Genomic DNA, 18,000 nt, shown 5'->3' on the forward strand with positions numbered 1-18,000 from the left:
CCTTTCTGTGGAGAGTAAGAAGAATTGTGTACAAAGTAGAGAAATATCCAATTATGTGACAGCCTTTGTGTAATAAAAATTTGTTTAAAATTTTAAAAACAAAACAAAACAAAAATATGTGGAAGATATACAACAGAATATTATTCAGCCTTAAAAAGGAATGAAATGGGCCGGGTGCGGTGGCTCACGCCTGTAATCCCAGCACTTTGGGAGGCCAAGAGGGTGGATCACCTGAGGTCAGAAGTTCAAGACCAGCCTGGTCAGCATGGGGAAACCCCATCTCTACCAAATATACAAATATTAGCCAGGCATGGTGGTGGGCACCTGTAATCCCAGCTACTCAGGAGGGTGAGGCAGGAGAATCTCTTGAACCCAGGAGGCAGAGGTTGCAGTGAGCCAAGATCATGCCATTGTGGTCCAGCCTGGGTGACAGAGCGAGACTTCATCTCAAAAAAAAAAAAAAAAAAAAAAAAAAAAAAAAAAAAAGGAATGAAATGGGCCAGGCAAGGTGGCTAATGCCTGTAATCCCAGCACTTTGGGAGCCTAAGGCGGGAGGATCACTTTGAGGTCAGCAGTTTGAGACCAGCTTGGCCAACACACTGAAACCCTGTCTCTACTAAAAATACAAAAATTAGCCAGGCGTGGTGGCACACGCCTGTAGTCCCAGCTACTCAGGAGGCTGAGGCAAGAGAATCACTTGAGCCTGGGAGGCTGCAGTGAGCCAAGATTGTACCACTCCACTCCAGCTGGGGCAACAAGAGTGAAACTCTGTCTCAAAAAAAAGAATGAAATGGCTGGGTGAGGTGGTGCATGGGTATGATCCCAGCACTTTGGGAGGCCGAGGTAGGAAGATTGCTTGAATCTAGAAATTCAAGACCAGCCTGGGCAACAAAGTGAGACCCCCATCTCTACAAAAAACTTAAAAAGTATCCAAGGTGAGGTGGCACATGTAGTCCTAGCTACTGGGGAGACTGAGATGGGAGGATTACTTGCACCTGGGAGGTTGAGACTGCAGTGAACCATGATCTTACCACTGCACTCCAGAGGCTGGCTGACAGAGCAAAATTTCTGGGGAGAGTGAAATTATGATATGCTGTAAGTATATGGATGAACCTTGAAGACCATATGCTAAGCAAAATAAGCCAGACATGAAGGGACAAATACTGTATAATTACACTTTATGAGGTACCTAAAGTAGTCAAATTCAGAGACAGGAAGTGGAATAGTGGTTGCCAGGGGCTGGTGGCAGGGGGGAATGAGGAGTTATTGTTTAATGTTGTGGGAAGTCAGGGACCCTGAATGGAGGGACCAGCTGGAGCCATGGCAGAGGAACATAAATTGTGAAGATTTCATCTTAATATGGACATTTATCAGTTCCCAAATAATACTTTTATAAATTCTTAATGCCTGTCTTTACTTTAATGTCTTAATCCGGTTATCTTCATAAGCTGAGGATGTACATCACCTCAGGACCACTGTGATAATTGTGTTAACTATACAATTGATTGTAAAACGTGTGTTTGAACAATATGAAATCAGTGCACCTTGAAAAAAACAGAATAACAGCAATTTTAAGGAACAAGGGAAGACAACCATAACGTCTGACTGCCTGCAGGGTCGGGCAAAAAGAGCCATATTTTTCTTCTTGCAGAGAGCCTATAAAGAGATGTGCAAGTATGAGAGATATCGCTAAATTCTTTTCCTAGCAAATAATATTAATATTAATACCCTGGGAAAGGAATGTGTTCCTGGGGGGAGGTCTGTAAATGACCACGCTAGGAATGTCTGTCTTGTGCTGTTAAGATAAGGACTGAGATACGCCCTGGTCTACTGCTGTACCCTCAGGCTTACTAGGGTTGGGAAAACTCCACCTTGGTAAATTTGTGGTCAGACTGGTTCTCTGCTCTCAAACTCTGTTTTCTGTTGTTTAAGATGTTTATCAAGACAATACGTGCACTGCTGAACATAGACCCTTATCAGTGATTCTGCTTTTGCCCTCTGCCTGTGATCTTTGTTGGGCCCCTATGAGTGGTTCTGCTTTTGCTCTTTGTCCTGTTCCCTCAGAAGCATGTGATCTTTGTTAGACCCTTATTAGTGGTTCTGCTTTTGCCTTTTGAAGCATGTGCTCTTTGTACCTACTCCCTGTTCTTACACCCCCTCCCCTTTTGAAACCCTTAATAAAAGCTTGCTGGTCCTAGACTCAGGCAGGCATCACGGTCCTACCGATATGTGATGTCTGTCACCCCTGGCAGCCCAGCTGTAAAATTCCTCTCTTTGTACCGTCTCTCTTTATTTCTCAGCCAGCCGACACTTATGGAAAATAGAAAGAACCTACGTTGAAATATTGGGGGTGGGTTTCCACAATAGATTAATGGGTAAAGAGTTTCATTGTGGAATGATGTAAAAGTTCTGAGCCAGGCCTGGTGGCTCACGTCTATAATCTCAGCACTTTCGGAGGCCGAGGCAGGCAGATTTCTTGGTGTCAGGAGTTTGAGTCCAGCTTGGCCAACACAGTGAAACCCCATCTCTACTAAAAATACAAAAATTAGCTGGGTGTGGTGGTGCACGCCTCTATTCCCAGCTACTCGGGAGGCTGAGGCAGGATAATCACTTGAACCCGGGAGGCGGAGGTTGCAGAGTGTCACTGCACTCCAGCCTAGGGGACAGAGCAAGACTCCAAACATTCTGGAAATGGATAATGGTAATTGTTGTATAACAATGTAATGTACTTAATGTCACTGACTTGTACTCTTAAAAATGGTTAAAATGGGCTTGTTCCAGTGGCTCCTGCCTGTAATACTAGCACTCTGGGAGGCCAAGGCAGAAGGATCACTCGAGGCCAGAGTTCGAGACCAATCTGGGCAATGTAGCAAGACCCTGTCTCTGAAAAAAAAAAAAAAAAAAAGTTAAAATGAGGCCATGCATGCCTGTAATCCCAGCACTTTGGGAAGATGAGGTGGGAGGGTCACTTGTTTGGGAAGAGGAGGTGGGAGAATCCTTTGAACCCAGGAGTTCAAGGCTGCAATGAACTATCATGGTGCCATTGCACTCCAGCCTGGGTGACAGAGCAAGACCTAGTCTCTAAAAAAATAAGAGTTAAGGCCAGACACGGTGGCTCATGCCTGTAGTTCCAGCACTTTGGGAGGCTGAAGCAGTCAGATTACAAGATCAGGAGTTTGAGACCAGCCTGGCCAACATGGTGAAACCCCCATCTTTACTAAAAATACAAAAATCAGCTGGCCATGGTGGCACGTGACTGTAATCTCAGCTACTCAAGAGGCTGAGGCAGGAGTATTGCTGGAACCTGAGAGTCAGAGGTTGCAGTGAGCCGAGATCACACCACTGCACTCCAGCCTGGGCGACAAAGCAAGACTCTGTCTTGAAAAAAAAAAAAAGAATTAAAAAAAGAAACATGGCCGAGTGTAGTGGCTCATGTGTATAATTCCAACACTCAGGGAGGCCAAGGTGGGAGGATTGCTTAAGCCCAGGAGTTTGAGACCAGGCAACACAGGGAGACCCTGTCTGTACAAATAATCTAAAAAATTAGCCAGGTGTGGTGGTGCATGCCTGTGGTCCCAGGTACTCGGGAGGCTGAGGTGGGAGGACTACCTAAGCCTGGGAGGTTGAGGCTGTAGCGAGCTATGATGGCACCACTGCACTCCAGCCTGGATAACACAGTGATTCACCCGTCTTTTTTTTTTTTTTTTTTGAGACGGAGTCTCGCTCTGTAGCCCGGGCTGGAGTGCAGTGGCTAGATCTCAGCTCACTGCAAGCTCCGCCTCCCGGGTTTACGCCATTCTCCTGCCTCAGCCTCCGGAGTAGCTGGGACTACAGGCGCCTGCCACCTCGCCCGGCTAGATTTTGTATTTTTTTAGTAGAGACGGGGTTTCACCGTGTTAGCCAGGATGGTCTCGATCTCCTGACCTCGTGATCCGCCCGTCTCGGCTTCCCAAAGTGCTGGGATTACAGGCTTGAGCCACCGCGCCCGGCCGACACCCGTCTTAAAAAACAAACAAATAAACAAATACTATGCATAAAACCACAAGGCTCAAGAAACAACAGTTTGAAGTAGTTAGATGTGTGTGTTTTTTAATTTTCATGTCTTATCTTTCTTTTCTGCCTTTTTTTTTTTTTTTTTTAAGAGATGAGGTGTTGCTCTGTTGCCCAAGCTGGTATTGAACTCCTCCTGGGCTCAAGCAATCTCCTGCCTAGGCCTCCCTCCTAACAGCTGGAACTACAGGCATGCACCACTGCACCCAGCTACTGGGGTAGTGTTTGACTAGTCTTTTTAAAAAATATGTTAATATCTTGGTAAAAAGTATATACTGTTCTCTAACCTGCTTTTTTCATCAGTTTCATGGAAAAATGCTCATCATATATTCTTCTGCTATATAACTTTAAATGGCTACACTGCTTTCATTTATGACATCACAATTAAACTGGTTAAACCAAATTCATATTGCTAACCTGTTTCTAATTTTTCTCTATTAAAATGATATGATAACCATCCTTGAAGCCAAATATTTACACACGTTCATGAAGGTTTACTTAAAAGAAATTCCTAGGGTGTGATTCCATCCTGCGCAGCTGTTCTCTGGAGCAGTGTTCGTTTATCTCCGTCCGCCTTCTCTCCCACCTAAGTGCATGCCACCACCTGATGGAACATTCGATGGACATGGACATGAGCCCCCTGAGGACCCAGAACTATCTTGTCAGTTGTGAACTAAAGGCTGACAAAGATGATCACTTTAAGGTGGATAATGACGAAAATGAGCACCAGTTATCTTTAAGAACGGTCAGTTTAGGGGCTGGTGCAAAGGATGAATTGCACATTGTTGAAGCAGAGGCAATGAATTACGCAGGCAGTCCAATTAAAGTAACACTGGCAACTTTGAAAATGTCTGTACAGCCAACGGTTTCCCTTGGGGGCTTTGAAATAACACCACCAGTGGTCTTAAGGTTGAAGTGTGGTTCAGGGCCAGTGCATATTAGTGGACAGCACTTAGTAGCTGTGGAGGAAGATGCAGAGTCAGAAGATGAAGAGAAGGAGGATGTGAAACTCTTGAGTATATCTGGAAAGCAGTTTGCCCCTGGAGGTGGTAGCAAGTTTCCACAGAAAAAAGTAAAACTTGCTGCTGATGAAGAAGATGATGATGATGAAGAAGATAATGATGATGAAGATGATGATGATGATTTTGATAAGGAAGCTGAAGAAAAAGCACCAGTGAAGAAATCTATACGAGATACTCCAGCCAAAAATGCACAAAAGTCAAATCAGAATGGAAAAGACTCAAAACCATCATCAGCACCAAGATCAAAAGGACAAGAATCCTTCAAAAAACAGGAAAAAACTCCTAAAACACCAAAAGGACCTAGTTCTGTAGAAGACATTAAAGCAAAAATGCAAGCAAGTATAGAAAAAGGTGGTTCTCTTCCCAAAGTGGAAGCCAAGTTCATCAATTAGGTGAAGAATTGCTTCCGGATGACTGACCAAGAGGCTATTCAAGATCTCTGGCAGTGGAGGAAGTCTCTTCAAGAAAATAGTTTAAACAATTTGTTAAAAATTTTCCGTCCTATTTCATTTCTGTAACAGTTGCTATCTGGCTGTCCTTTTTATAATGCAGACTGAGAACTTTCCCTACCGTGTTTGATAAATGTTGTCCAGGTTCCATTGCCAAGAATGTGTTGTCCAAAATGCCTGCTTAGTTTTTAAAGATGGAACTCCACCCTTTGCTTGGTTTTAAGTATGTATGGAATGTTATGATAGGACATAGTAGTAGCGGTGGTCAGACATGGAAATGGTGGGGAGACAAAAATATACNGGAACTGTGAGTCAGAGAGAATGGATCTTTTAAATATTTTTGCATAGATTGCCATGAAAAGGTCATACCAGTTTATACATCCCCAATATATGAGTTTCTTTTCCAACCTGTGAGAGACAGTTAAAGCATAGTTGTTCAGAGTCCAGGCTTGAGAATCAGATTTCAAAGGTATGAATTCTCTCCCTTTTTCTTTTATTTTTTTTTTTTTTTGAGACGGAGTCTTACTCTGTCGCCCAGGCTGGAGTGCAGTGTCACCATCTCAGCTTCCTGCAAGCTGCGCCTCCTGGGTTCACACCATTCTCCTGCCTTAGCCTCCCAAGTAGCTGGGACTACAGGCTCCTGCCACCACGCCTGGCTAATTTTTTGTATTTTTCTTGGTTGTTTGTTTTGTTTTGTTTTGTTTTAGTAGAGACAGAGTTTCACCGTGTTAGCTAGGATGGTTTTGATCTCCTGACTTCGTGATCCGCCTGCCTCGGCCTCCCAAAGTGCTGGGATTACAGGCGTGAGTCACCGCGCCCGGCCCTTTTTTCTTTTTAGAGACAGGCTCTTATCCAGGTTGGTCTCAAACTCCTGGCCTTAAGCAACCCTGCCACCTCAGCCTCCAACTAAACTGGGATTACAGGCGTGAGCCACCTAGCCCAACTTCCACTTTCTAGCTGTATGATCTTCAGAAAATCAGTTAAATTCTCTGGGCCTTAATTTACTAATAGGGTTCTTGTAAGTATTAACAGTTAGCTACTATTATATTTACCTTCTTTAGTTCCTGAGACTTCTATGCACAGAATATACTTGATGTGTGCCACAGAACCTATACAAAGGTAATTAGAACTAACAGGGAATTGTATGATAATGACATGGGACATGAGAGCATTTGGAACGAGATAAAAAGGCTTACCTCGAGGACAGCCTTATTAGGAGCAAAGGCAAACAGGTTTTGTGGGTTTGAAGCTTATGCATTTGTAGGTTTCTCTAATTACAAAGATAGGAAATTATAAAATCAGGTACAAGGGCTTGGAAGGGGTCTAAAGTTTAAGCTTGATAAAAAAACAAAACAAAACAAAACAAAATCTCTGGTTGGAACCAATAGCTTATGAAAAAGTAGAAAAAAGCCCGATGCCTGGGGAGCTCCGGTAGTCCCTTGAGGTGTTTGAGAGGCTGAGGCAGGAAGATGGCTTGAGCCCAGGGAGTTTGAGGCTTGTAAGTGTGCAGTGATGGTAAACCGCCGCTGTACTCCAGGCTGGCAACACAGTGAGACCCTGTCTCTTAAAAAAAAAAAAAAAAAAAAAAAAAAAAAAAAGAGTTAACACTTGCCTCACTGGAACAAAAATGAGAAACCAGTGTAAGAAAATAATAACTATTTGCCGGGCGCGGTGGCTCACGCCTGTAAATCCCAGCACTTTGGGAGGCCGAGGCGGGCAGATCACAAAGTCAGGAGTTCGAGAAATTAATAGCTATTACCTCATTTGACTATTTTTACACCTGTAGGAAATGAAGCTCAGAGGTCACACAGCTAGTAAGAAGTCAACACCTTTCCATGTGGGATTGATGTGGAGGATAGGCATATACAGAGAACACACAAGCCAAACACCATGGTGCAGATTTTGACAGAAAAGCCCTATGATTAGTAATGAGTGTGAATTATTCAACAAAGTGATCAAAACCAACTTCAGTCCTGCATACCTCTTCGCCATCAGGAGTTTGGCGCCTGGAGGCTGCTAGCTGCCTGGTGCTTTTTTTTTTTTTTTTTTTTTGAGACGGACTGTCACTCTGTCGCCCAGGCTGTAGTGCAGTGGTGTGATCTCGGCCCACTGCAAGCTCCGCCCCCTGGGATCACCCCATTCTCCTGCCTCAGCCACCCGAGTAGCTGGGACCAACCAGGCCTGGTCCAGCCCATTCCGCGAGACAGCAAGCTTCTGAAAAGCGAAACTAGGAAGCTGCTTTCCAACATAAAGTGGAGGTTTCAACACAGGAGACTTTAAGCAAGTTCAAGTGTGCCTGTATTTGGTATGACTGATCGGCTGGACTCTGGCCTTCCCAGCTCACATTAGCAGACAGTTCTGCCCTAGGGGGCGCTTAGCCTGCGACGGCAGCCCTGGAGGACGAGGTGGGCGCAGTTGCTGGGGTCTCCACAGATGAGGCAAGTTGACCGGGTCATTTAGGTTCCTGCTCCGATGGCGGCGACGCTGATCCTGGAGCCCGCCGGCCGCTGCTGCTGGGACGAGCTGGTGCGAATCGCCGTGCGCGGCCTAGTCCCGGAGCAGCCGGTCACGCTGCGCGCGTCCCTGTGCGACGAGAAGGGCGCGCTTTTCCAGGCCCACGCGCGCTACCGCGCCGACGCCCGCGGCGAGCTGGACCTGGAGCGCGCGCCCGCGCTGGGCTGCAGCTTTGCGGGGCTTGAGCCCATGGGGCTGCTCTGGGCCTCGGAGCCCGAGAAACCCTTGCTGCGGCTGGTGAAGCGCGACGTGCGAACGCCCTTGGCCGTGGAGCTGGAGGTGCTGGATGGCCACGACCCCGAGCCCGGGCGGCTGCTGTGCCGGGCGCGGCACAAGCGTGACTTCCTCCCTCCGGGGGTGCGGCGCGGGCCGGGTGCGCGGGACTCTTTTCCTGTCTCCAGGTGAGTCACCTCTGATACTTGTTCCCGTCTGCCCAACCGTGTTCCTGCGCTTTTCACTTTGTGTGTGTGTGTGTGTGTGTGTGTGTGTGTGTGTGTCTCCCCCCGTCCCTCCCCCCACGCATTTTGCGTGTGTGTGTGTGTATGTGTGTGTCTCTCCCCGCCCCCACCCCCAATCCCCGGTCTATATTGCCCAGGCAGGTCTCGAACTCCTGGTCTCAAGCTATGCTGCCGCCTCTGCCTCCCTAAGAGCTGGGATTACAGGGTGAACCACCGCACCCGGCCCTTTGAGGGGGGTTACACTTGTTTTTTTATTATTTTATTTTCGTGCCAGCGCTTTTCACACGGAGAAAGGATGTAGCTTCCAACATTCCGAAGGTTAGTGTGAGGAGACAGGAATGGAATGGAAAGCTGGTTGGGGACGTGCCTCTGCCGCTCCAAAACTGAGAGGTCCCTCAACCTAGTGCTCAGTTAAAGACATTGTAAGGGCCGGGAGCGGTGGCTCAGGCCTGTAATCCCAGCACTTTGGGAGGCCAAGGCGGGCGGATCACGAAGTCAGGAGATCGAGGCCATCCTGGCTACCACGGTGAAACCCCGTCTCTATTAAAAACACAAAAAATTAGCCGGGCGTGGTAGCGAGAGCCTGTAGTCCCAGCTACTTGGGAGGCTGAGCCAGGAGAATGGCTTGACCGCGGGAGGCGGAGTTTGCAGTGAGCCGAGATCGCACCACTGCACTCCAGCCAGGGCAACAGAGCTAGACTGTCTCAAGAAAAAGAAAAAAGAAAAAAAGAAAAGACATTGTAAGGCAAGGGAAAAGACACTTATAATATTAAAAACAAACAAAAAACAGGCCGGGCGCAGTGGCTAACGCCTGTAATCCTAGCACTTTGGGAGGCCGAGGCAGGCGGATCAAAGTTTTACACCAGCCTGGCCAACATGGTGAAACCCTGTCTCTACTAAAAATACAAAAATTAGCCAGCCGTGGTGGTGCACGCCTGTAGTCCCAGCTACTCAGGAGGCTGAGGCAGGAGAATCGCTGGAACCCGGGAGGCAGAGGTTGCAGTGAGCCGAGATCACACCACTGTACTCCAGCCTGGGGGACAAGAGTGAAACTCCATCTAAAAAACAAAACAAAACAAAGTAAAACAACAACAACAAAAATTTTCAAGTTGTTTCAATTTTTTAATGTTCTTATGTATTGACCAGGAAGCCACTTTTTTTTTTTTTTTTAATAAAAATAATTCCGACTGGTTTTCTCACTGTATTTCCATGGCAGCCAGGAGGTGCCAGGTGGCTGGGCCTGTGAGGACACGGAGGTTACGGTGCCTGCTTGCCCACCCTTGCTCCAGCTGCAGATGCTGCCCCCTGCAGGGCCTGTTCGTTCCTGCTGCCTAGCTCCCCGCTGGCTGTCTATGATCTCCCTCCTGTTGTCACTCCAGGAGGGCAGCCGCCTCCTTGTGAAGGGTAGGACCAGGTACTGATTGTGGCCTCTCCTCTCGGCCTCAAATGGTATCCTTGTCATCAGTGAGCAAGTCCCCAAAGACCACGGTCTTGTCCATTGTCAGGATAATTTGCTCCACAAACTGGGGCTCCAGGTGCTGCTCTAACCCAGGTGCTTCTCACGCACACAGTGGTCATACTTCGGCAGGGGCTGGTGCAGTATGTAGACCTCTGTGTTTTGCATGTGCTTCATCTCTCGCAAGGCCCTCCGGGATTGGGCTCCACATCTAAGGAAAAGCCTAGGGCTTCACACCCATGGGCCACTTTATCCACCAGGTCCGGCAGCAGGGTGCGGTACTGCTTCCAGGCCAGGAAGCTGCGGCGCTGCTAGAGTGTCACAGGCAGCTCCCTGAGGAGGGTCGGCTGCAGCCCAGCAGGAGGCCGTCTGGAAGCTGCCAGCACGGGGTCCCTGTCCATCAGCACACGCATGGGCTGTGCTCATCGCTGCTGGGGCACTGAGGTTTCTCGGGATCCTAGGGGCATGGGGCCCACAAATGTTCTTTTAAAAGTTTCTTGGCCGAGCGCGGTGGCTCAAGCCTGTAATCCCAGCACTTTGAGAGGCCGAGACGGGCAGATCACGAGGTCAGGAGATCGAGACCATCCTGGCTAACACGATGAAACCCCGTTTCTACTAAAAAAAAAATACAAAAAACTTGCCGGGCGAGTTGGCGGGCACCTGTAGTCCCAGCTACTCCGGAGGCTGAGGCAGGAGAATGGCCTAAACCTGGGAGGTGGAGCTTGCAGTGAGCTGAGATCCAGCCACTGCACTGCAGCCTGGTCGACAGAGCAAAACTCCGTCTCAAAAAAAAAAAAAAAAGTTTCTCATTTTGCAACTTTTCTTTCAACTCCCACAGTATGTTAAGGTTTATGTAAATTAGTATTTACAATAGGAAGGCCTCTTGCTGTCAAATGGAAATTTGAGGTTATAAGAGCAATCAGCCAATGTAAAAATGAAATGATGCTTATCCTTATTAATAAAGAAATGCAAAATAAAACAACAGAGGACATTTCACACCCTCGGAGGTGGCTGACTTTTAAGAGCCAGCATTATCAATTGCTGACCAGTATGTGGAGGAAATGACACTCACTACTAGAAGGAGTCAACATGTTCATCTACTCTGGGAAACAATTTGTCTTAACTTATAAAGTTAAGTATCTTATTCTACTGGTACATGTGCACCAGGAGGCATATTCCTTATAAGAGGAAAGCCATTGCAGATGAGCAGTCTGGATTAATTTAAAAAAGCAAAGAGCAAAGCCAACTGGAAACAGCCCAAATGTCCATCAACAATAGACCAGATTAATAAACTGAGGTATATTTCCAGCAGTCAAAGTGATTGAACTATAGCTACAAGAATCAACATCTATCAAGATATACAAAATAAAAGAAGGAAAAAAAGAATCAACATGGATGAATCTCCAAACCACTGTTGGGTGAAACAGTCAAACCCTAGGAGAACACATTCAGTATCATTCCATTTAGATACAATTCAAAAAATAGGCAAAATAAAATATTGTTTAAGGTACATATCTAAGTGGTAATACTATAAAGAAAACCAAGAGAGTGATACACAGAAAGTCCAGGATACTGGAAAGTGAGGAAAGGGCACAGGGGTCTGTGGGACTTTGGTGGTTTGAGGGTTTCAGCACTGAACTATTTCTTGAAGTGTTGCCCATAAGGTATTTACATTCTTTTTTTTTTTCCTCTTGAGACAGCATCTCGCTCTTTCCCCCAGGCTGGAGTGCAGTGGCGCAATCTTGGCTCACTGCAACCTCCGCCTCCCGGGTTCAAGCGATTCTCCTCCCTCAGCCTCCCAAGTAGCTGGGATTACAGGTGCCCGCCACCACACCAGGTTAATTTTTGCATTTCTAGTAGAGCCGGGGTTTCACCATGATGGCCAGGCTGGTCTTGAATTCCTGATCTCAGGTGATCCACCCGTCTCAGCCTCCCAAAGGGCTGGGATTACAGGAGTGAGCCACTGCACCCAGCCTGCGTTATTATTCTTTTTTTTTTTTTTTTTTTTTGAGACAGAGCCTCGCTCTGTCACCCAGGCTGGAGTGCAGTGGCGTGATCTCAGCTCACTGCAAGCTCTGCCTCCTGTGTTCACACCATTCTCCTGCATCAGCCTCCCAAGTAGCTGGGACTACAGGTGCCTGCCACCACACCCGGCTAGGTTTTTTGTATTTTTAGTAGAGATGGGGTTTCACCGTGTTAGCCAGGATGGTCTTGATCTCCTGACCTCGTGATCCGCCTTGGCCTCCCAAAGTGCTGGGATTACAGGCGTGAGCCACTGCGCCTGGCCACATTATTCTTTATTTTTCTTGTGTGAAATACAAACCTTTAATGTAAATGGTAAAAATATTCAGTAGGTGAAGTCATTCAGAACGAGTATCCTTTTGAGTCTGTCTCCGTTGAATAAGTGCATTCTGTTGAGTGCACTGGAGAGGCATTTGTGCTCTTGTACGTAGCTGTCTTTCTTGCTGTTTCTTGGTGGTGCTCCATTAAATGGATTCATTCACCAGTCAAAGGACATATGGGTTGTTTCCAGTCTTTGGTTATAATGAGTAAAGTCATTATCAACACTTGCCAGAAGTTTCTGGATGAACACAGGTTTTCATTTCTCGTGGGAAGATACCTAGGAGTGGGATTGCTGGGTCACATGTATGGTAAGTGTGTGTTTAACTTGATAAGAAACCATCCAGCTGTTTCAGGAATAGCTTAGCTTTGCGTTTTGCTTTGTTTCTTCCCAAGAACCTGGGCCCTTTCCTGGGATTGTGGACATACTCGGAACTGGAGGTGGCCTGCTGGAGTATCGGGCTAGTCTGCTGGCTGGGAAGGGTTTTGCTGTGATGGCTCTGGCTTATTATAACTATGAAGACCTCCCCAAGACCATGGACATCCTCCATCTGGAGTACTTTGAAGAAGCCGTGAACTACTTGCTCAGTCATCCTGAGGTTATTCTTCTCTCAGATTTATGGGCTATGATGTATCAGGTCTCTTCTTGAATGGTCTGCGTGTTCACAGAAGTTGGCTTATTCATGACAGCCATTCCCTACCCCAACACACACTACCTTTTTTAGTCACTTCTTANAGAGATGGGGTTTTGCCATGTTGGCCAGGCTGGTCTCAAACTCCTGACCTCAAGTGATCTGCCCACCTCGGCCTCCCAGAGTGCTGGAATTACAGGCGTAAGCCACCACACTTGGCCTCTTAAAGATAGTTTCTATGCAATTCTGTATTACTGTATTTTCTGCTAGTAAATATACTCATAGTTGGTATTATACAATTTTAAATTCCAGTATGTTTTTTCTTTCTTTTTGTTTTTTTTTTTGAGATGGAGTCTTGCTGTGTCAACTAGGCTGGAGTGCAATGGCATGATCTAGGCTTTACTGCAACCTGCACCTCCTGGGTTCAATCGATGCTCCTGCCTCAGCCTCCCGAGTAGCTGGGACTACAGGTGCATGCCACTACTGCCTGGCTAATTTTTGTATTTTTAGTAGAGATGGGGTTTTGCCATGTTGGCCAGGCTGGTCTCAAACTCCTGACCTCAAGTGATCTGCCCACCTCGGCCTCCCAGAGTGCTGGAATTACAGGCGTAAGCCACCACACTTGGCCTCTTAAAGATAGTTTCTATGCAATTCTGTATTACTGTATTTTCTGCTAGTAAATATACTCATAGTTGGTATTATACAATTTTAAATTCCAGTATGTTTTTTCTTTCTTTTTGTTTTTTTTTTTGAGATGGAGTCTTGCTGTGTCAACTAGGCTGGAGTGCAATGGCATGATCTAGGCTTTACTGCAACCTGCACCTCCTGGGTTCAATCGATGCTCCTGCCTCAGCCTCCCGAGTAGCTGGGACTACAGGTGCATGCCACTACTGCCTGGCTAATTTTTGTATTTGTAGTAGAGATGGGGTTTCGCCATATTGGCCAGGCTGGTCTCAAACTCCTGACCTCAAGTGATCCACCCGCCTCAGCCTCCCAAACTGTTGGGATTACAGGCGTGAGCCACCACGCGCAGCCATGAAATGATGTTCTTGTTGATGATGACTCAGTTTAGTTATGACAGTGGGAATGGGTGGCTCAGGTGGGAGAGAGAAAGAGATCATGGGAGATAGGAGATTAAGGAACTGAGAAACCAGAGTAGTTGATTGATCTTCCACATGGTTATCACCAAGAGTGGTGATGGAGAAATTGTGGAAAGGAAGAGATAGAGGGGAGGTAAATTCCCAAAGTTGCAAATCTGGGTAAATGGTAGAACCCAGATTCAGACTCAGGTTCAAGTAACTTCCAGGGTGGGCACAACTCACCGTATTCCACTGTTTGTGGAGTCATTCTTCTTTTTCCTTGTGCCTTTCTCAGGTGAAAGGTCCAGGAGTTGGGCTGCTTGGAATTTCCAAAGGAGGTGAGCTCTGCCTTTCCATGGCCTCTTTCCTGAAGGGCATCACAGCCGCTGTCATCATCAATGGCTCTGTGGCCAATGTTGGGGGAACCTTACACTACAAGGGTGAGAGCCTGCCCCCTGTGGGCGTCAACAGAAATCGCATCAAGGTGACCAAAGATGGCTATGCAGACATTGTGGATATCCTGAACAGCCCTTTGGAAGGACCTGACCAGAAGAGCTTCATTCCTGTGGAAAGGGCAGAGAGCACCTTCCTGTTCCTGGTAGGTCAGGATGACCACAACTGGAAGAGTGAGTTCTATGCTAATGAGGCCTGTAAACGCTTGCAGGCCCATGGGAGGAGAAAGCCTCAGATCATCTGTTACGCAGGGGCGGGACACTATATTGAGCCTCCTTACTTCCCGCTGTGCCGGGCTTCCCTGCATGTCTTGGTGGGCAGTCCTGTTATCTTCGGAGGGGAGCCCAGGGCTCATGCCATGGCTCAGGTGGATGCTTGGAAACAACTCCAGACTTTCTTCCACAAACACTTGGGTGGCCAAGAGGGGAGAATCCCAGCAAAACTGTAAATTTTATTGATCATGTGGCCTCTGTTGCTAATCTCTCCTGGAAACATCTGCCACATTTAGTGTGTGTATGTGTATTCATTCTTTTCTTTTTAATAACTACTTAAAGTTTCTCCCCTCATTATTAAAATGAATTTACCAGTAAGAATGAGTTTTAAGATTTCTATAATTGTACACTTTATCAGTTTGGGAAGGGAGTAACTGTACAAAACAGAAGAAGTGGAAAAGTCTCTTCTTCCTATCAGAACACACAACTGATAAGGCTTTAGTTCTGAAAGGAAAAGTGAGTAACATCAATTAACAGTGCCTGGTACATAAATGGAGTTCAATAGTTATGTACTGAATGAGTATAAATGAGCCAGGCATGGTGGCTCACACCTGTAATCCCAGCACTTTGGGAGGCCGAGGTGGGCGGATCACTTGAGTTGAGGAGTTTGAGACCAGCCTGGCCAACGGGGTAAAACCCCATCTCTACTAAAAATACAAAAAATGAACCAGGCGTGGTGGCGTGCACCTATAGTCCCAGCTACTCGGGAGGCTGAGGCAGGAGAATTGCTTAAAGCCGGGAGGCAGAGGTTGCAGTGAGCCGACATTGCACTCTTGCCCTCCAGCCGGGGCAACAAAGGAAGACTCTGCCTCAACAATTAATTAATTAGTTAATTAATTAAATTATTACCTACTGTGGGAGAAAAGCACATAATATAAAAAGTATATCAGATTTGAGTTTCTCGTTTAAGAATGGAAGTTAACATCTTGCCTATAAACTGATTACTAGTTTGATATAAAACTACTAAAAATTTTAAAAACAAATACTTTTTTCTTTGATATCTTCTCCTTGGATTAATAAGGATTCTCCTAGTGCAAATAAATTTTACGTTCCTGTTTATACATATGGACCTTTAGGATTTAACTGTTTCAAAAGCTGATAAAACATTAGTTAGATGAATTACATAAGTGATTTTTACAATGATAAATGTGAAATAAAATAACAATTTAGGCTTGGCATGGTGTCTCACACTTGTAATGCCAGCACTTTGGGAAGCCAAGGCCAGTGGATTGCTTGAACTCAGGAGTTCAACACAAGCCTGGGCAACATGGCAAAACCCAGTCTCTACAAACAAATAGCCAGACACGGTGGCGCATGCCTATAGTCCCAGCTACTTGGGAGGCTGAGGTGGGAGAACCGCTTGAGCCTGGGAGGCAGAGGTTGCAGTGAGCCGAGATCGTGCTACTGTGCTCCAGCCTGGGTGACAGCAAGATACTGTCTCAAAAAAAAAAAAAAAGAAAGACAATATTTATATTACTTGATATAAATAGTTCTACAATAAACTTGATTTTTCTTAAACCTTAGTTGTAATTAAAAGAAAAAAAAACCTTAATTTATTCTTTCCTTTCTGGTTTTTTTTTTTTTTTTTTTTTGGAGGCAGAGTCTCACTCTGTTGCCCAGGCTGGAGTGCGGTGGCACAGTCATGGCTCACTGCAGCCTCAACCTTGTAGGTTTAAGCAATCCTCCCACCTTAGCCTCCCTAGCAGCTGAGACCACAGGTATACACTACCATGCCTGACTAGTTTTTAATTTTTTGTACAGATGGGGTCTCCCAATGTTGCCCAGGCTAGTCTTGAATTACTGAGCTCAAACATTCCTCCTGCGTCAGCCTCCCAAAGTGCTGAAATTACAGGTGTGAGCCACCGCTGCCAGCTTCCAGCACCTTTTTTCTGAAGGAATTCATGGTTTTGTAGCAGTAGAATATAACCAGATCTACAGTAGAGAGCTGATATCCTGAGATGAAGCTACCTCCTGTGTTACTCTGCAACCCAGGAATGCAGCTGGTGCCATGTCTGTCCAGACTTCCACAAGAATGCCAGTGCTGGGCACGGAGCCCCATTTAGAGTACACATGACCCGAGGCTCTGAGAACTCTTAGAGATGATGCAATCTGGGACAGTTCCCATAGCTGGCCTGGCCAAGTCCCACCCCAAGATGCCAGGCCACAACACAAAATTTCAAGTCATACTGTTTTATCTTTTCCCTTGCGATTATATGTGACTCTCTTAGAAAAGTGCAATAGTTAAAACCTGTTTTAGTAGATGCTGGATCCCAAACTTGAGCCTGCTGAAGCCCTTTTGAGACCTTAGGGACCCTATTGCCCATTCTTAGAAATTTGGGCTGGTGAATATTAGATTCAGAAGCACCACAGATGAGCCAGTGGGTGTAGAAGCACATGCCTGTAATCCCAGCTACATGGGAGGCTGAGGCAGTAGGAATGCTTGAGCACAGGAGTTCAAGACCAGCCTGGGTAACATAGTGGGACACCATCTTATAAAAACAATTTTTTTTTGAGACACAGTCTCACTCAGGCTGGAGTACAATGGCTTAATCTTGGCTCACTGCAACCTCCACCTCCTAGATTCTAGTGATTCTCCTGCCTCAGCCTCCCAAGTAGTTGAGATTACAGGCACCCACCACCACACCCACCTAAATTTTATATTTTTAGTAGAGATGGGGTTTTGCCATGTTGGTCAGGCTGGTCTTGAACTCCTGACCTCAGGTGATCCACCCGGCTTGGCCTCCCAAAGTGCCGGGATTATAGGTGTGACCCACCGTACCTGGCAAAAAAATGTTTTAATAACATGAAAAATTTTAAAAAGCACCACAGGGGTTCAGATTACCTATCAGCCTCTTGACATTTCGTCTTTTTTTTTTTTTGAGACAGGATCTAACTCTGTCACCTAGGCTAGAGTGCAGTGGCAGTGACATGATCTCAGCTCACTACAGTCTTGATCTCTAAGGCTCAAGTGATCTTCCCACCTCAGCCCCCTGAGTAGCTGGGACTGCAGACACATGCCACCATGCCCAGCTCATTTTTGTATTTTGGCAGAGACAGGGTTTCACCATGTTGCCCAGGCTGGTCTCAAACTCCTGGGCTCAAGCAATCCGCCCATCTTGGCCTACCAAACTGCCTAGTTAGTCTTTATTAGTTATTTGACAGGCATCTTTCTTTTCGTTTTCAACCCATGCACACTGTGAACTTTATAAAATATATGGAAAAGTTCATTAAACTCACATCCTCCATAATGATTCATTTATTTATTTTAAAATAGA

The 18,000-nt window shown here is 46.2% G+C and overlaps 1 protein-coding gene and 1 pseudogene across 2 annotated transcripts; both read left to right on the forward strand.

The window, feature by feature from the left end:
* Positions 1-4,563: 4,563 nt before the first annotated feature.
* LOC108536226 (nucleophosmin pseudogene) lies at positions 4,564-5,825 on the forward strand (annotated as a pseudogene). The gene has a single exon (XR_001887465.1). The product of XR_001887465.1 is annotated as a nucleophosmin pseudogene (transcript).
* Positions 5,826-7,654: 1,829 nt separating this feature from the next.
* Positions 7,655-15,043, forward strand: LOC108536227 (acyl-coenzyme A thioesterase 1-like). The gene is given in 4 exon segments (XM_017882822.1): positions 7,655-8,400; positions 8,402-8,436; positions 12,686-12,888; positions 14,296-15,043. Coding segments are annotated over 4 exon segments (1,251 nt in total). The 5' UTR covers positions 7,655-7,993; the 3' UTR covers positions 14,902-15,043.
* Positions 15,044-18,000: the final 2,957 nt, after the last annotated feature.

The sequence above is a fragment of the Rhinopithecus bieti genome, unplaced genomic scaffold (genome assembly GCF_001698545.2).
Source record: "Rhinopithecus bieti isolate Rb0 unplaced genomic scaffold, ASM169854v2 scaffold_13259, whole genome shotgun sequence".
Lineage (NCBI taxonomy): Eukaryota > Metazoa > Chordata > Mammalia > Primates > Cercopithecidae > Rhinopithecus > Rhinopithecus bieti.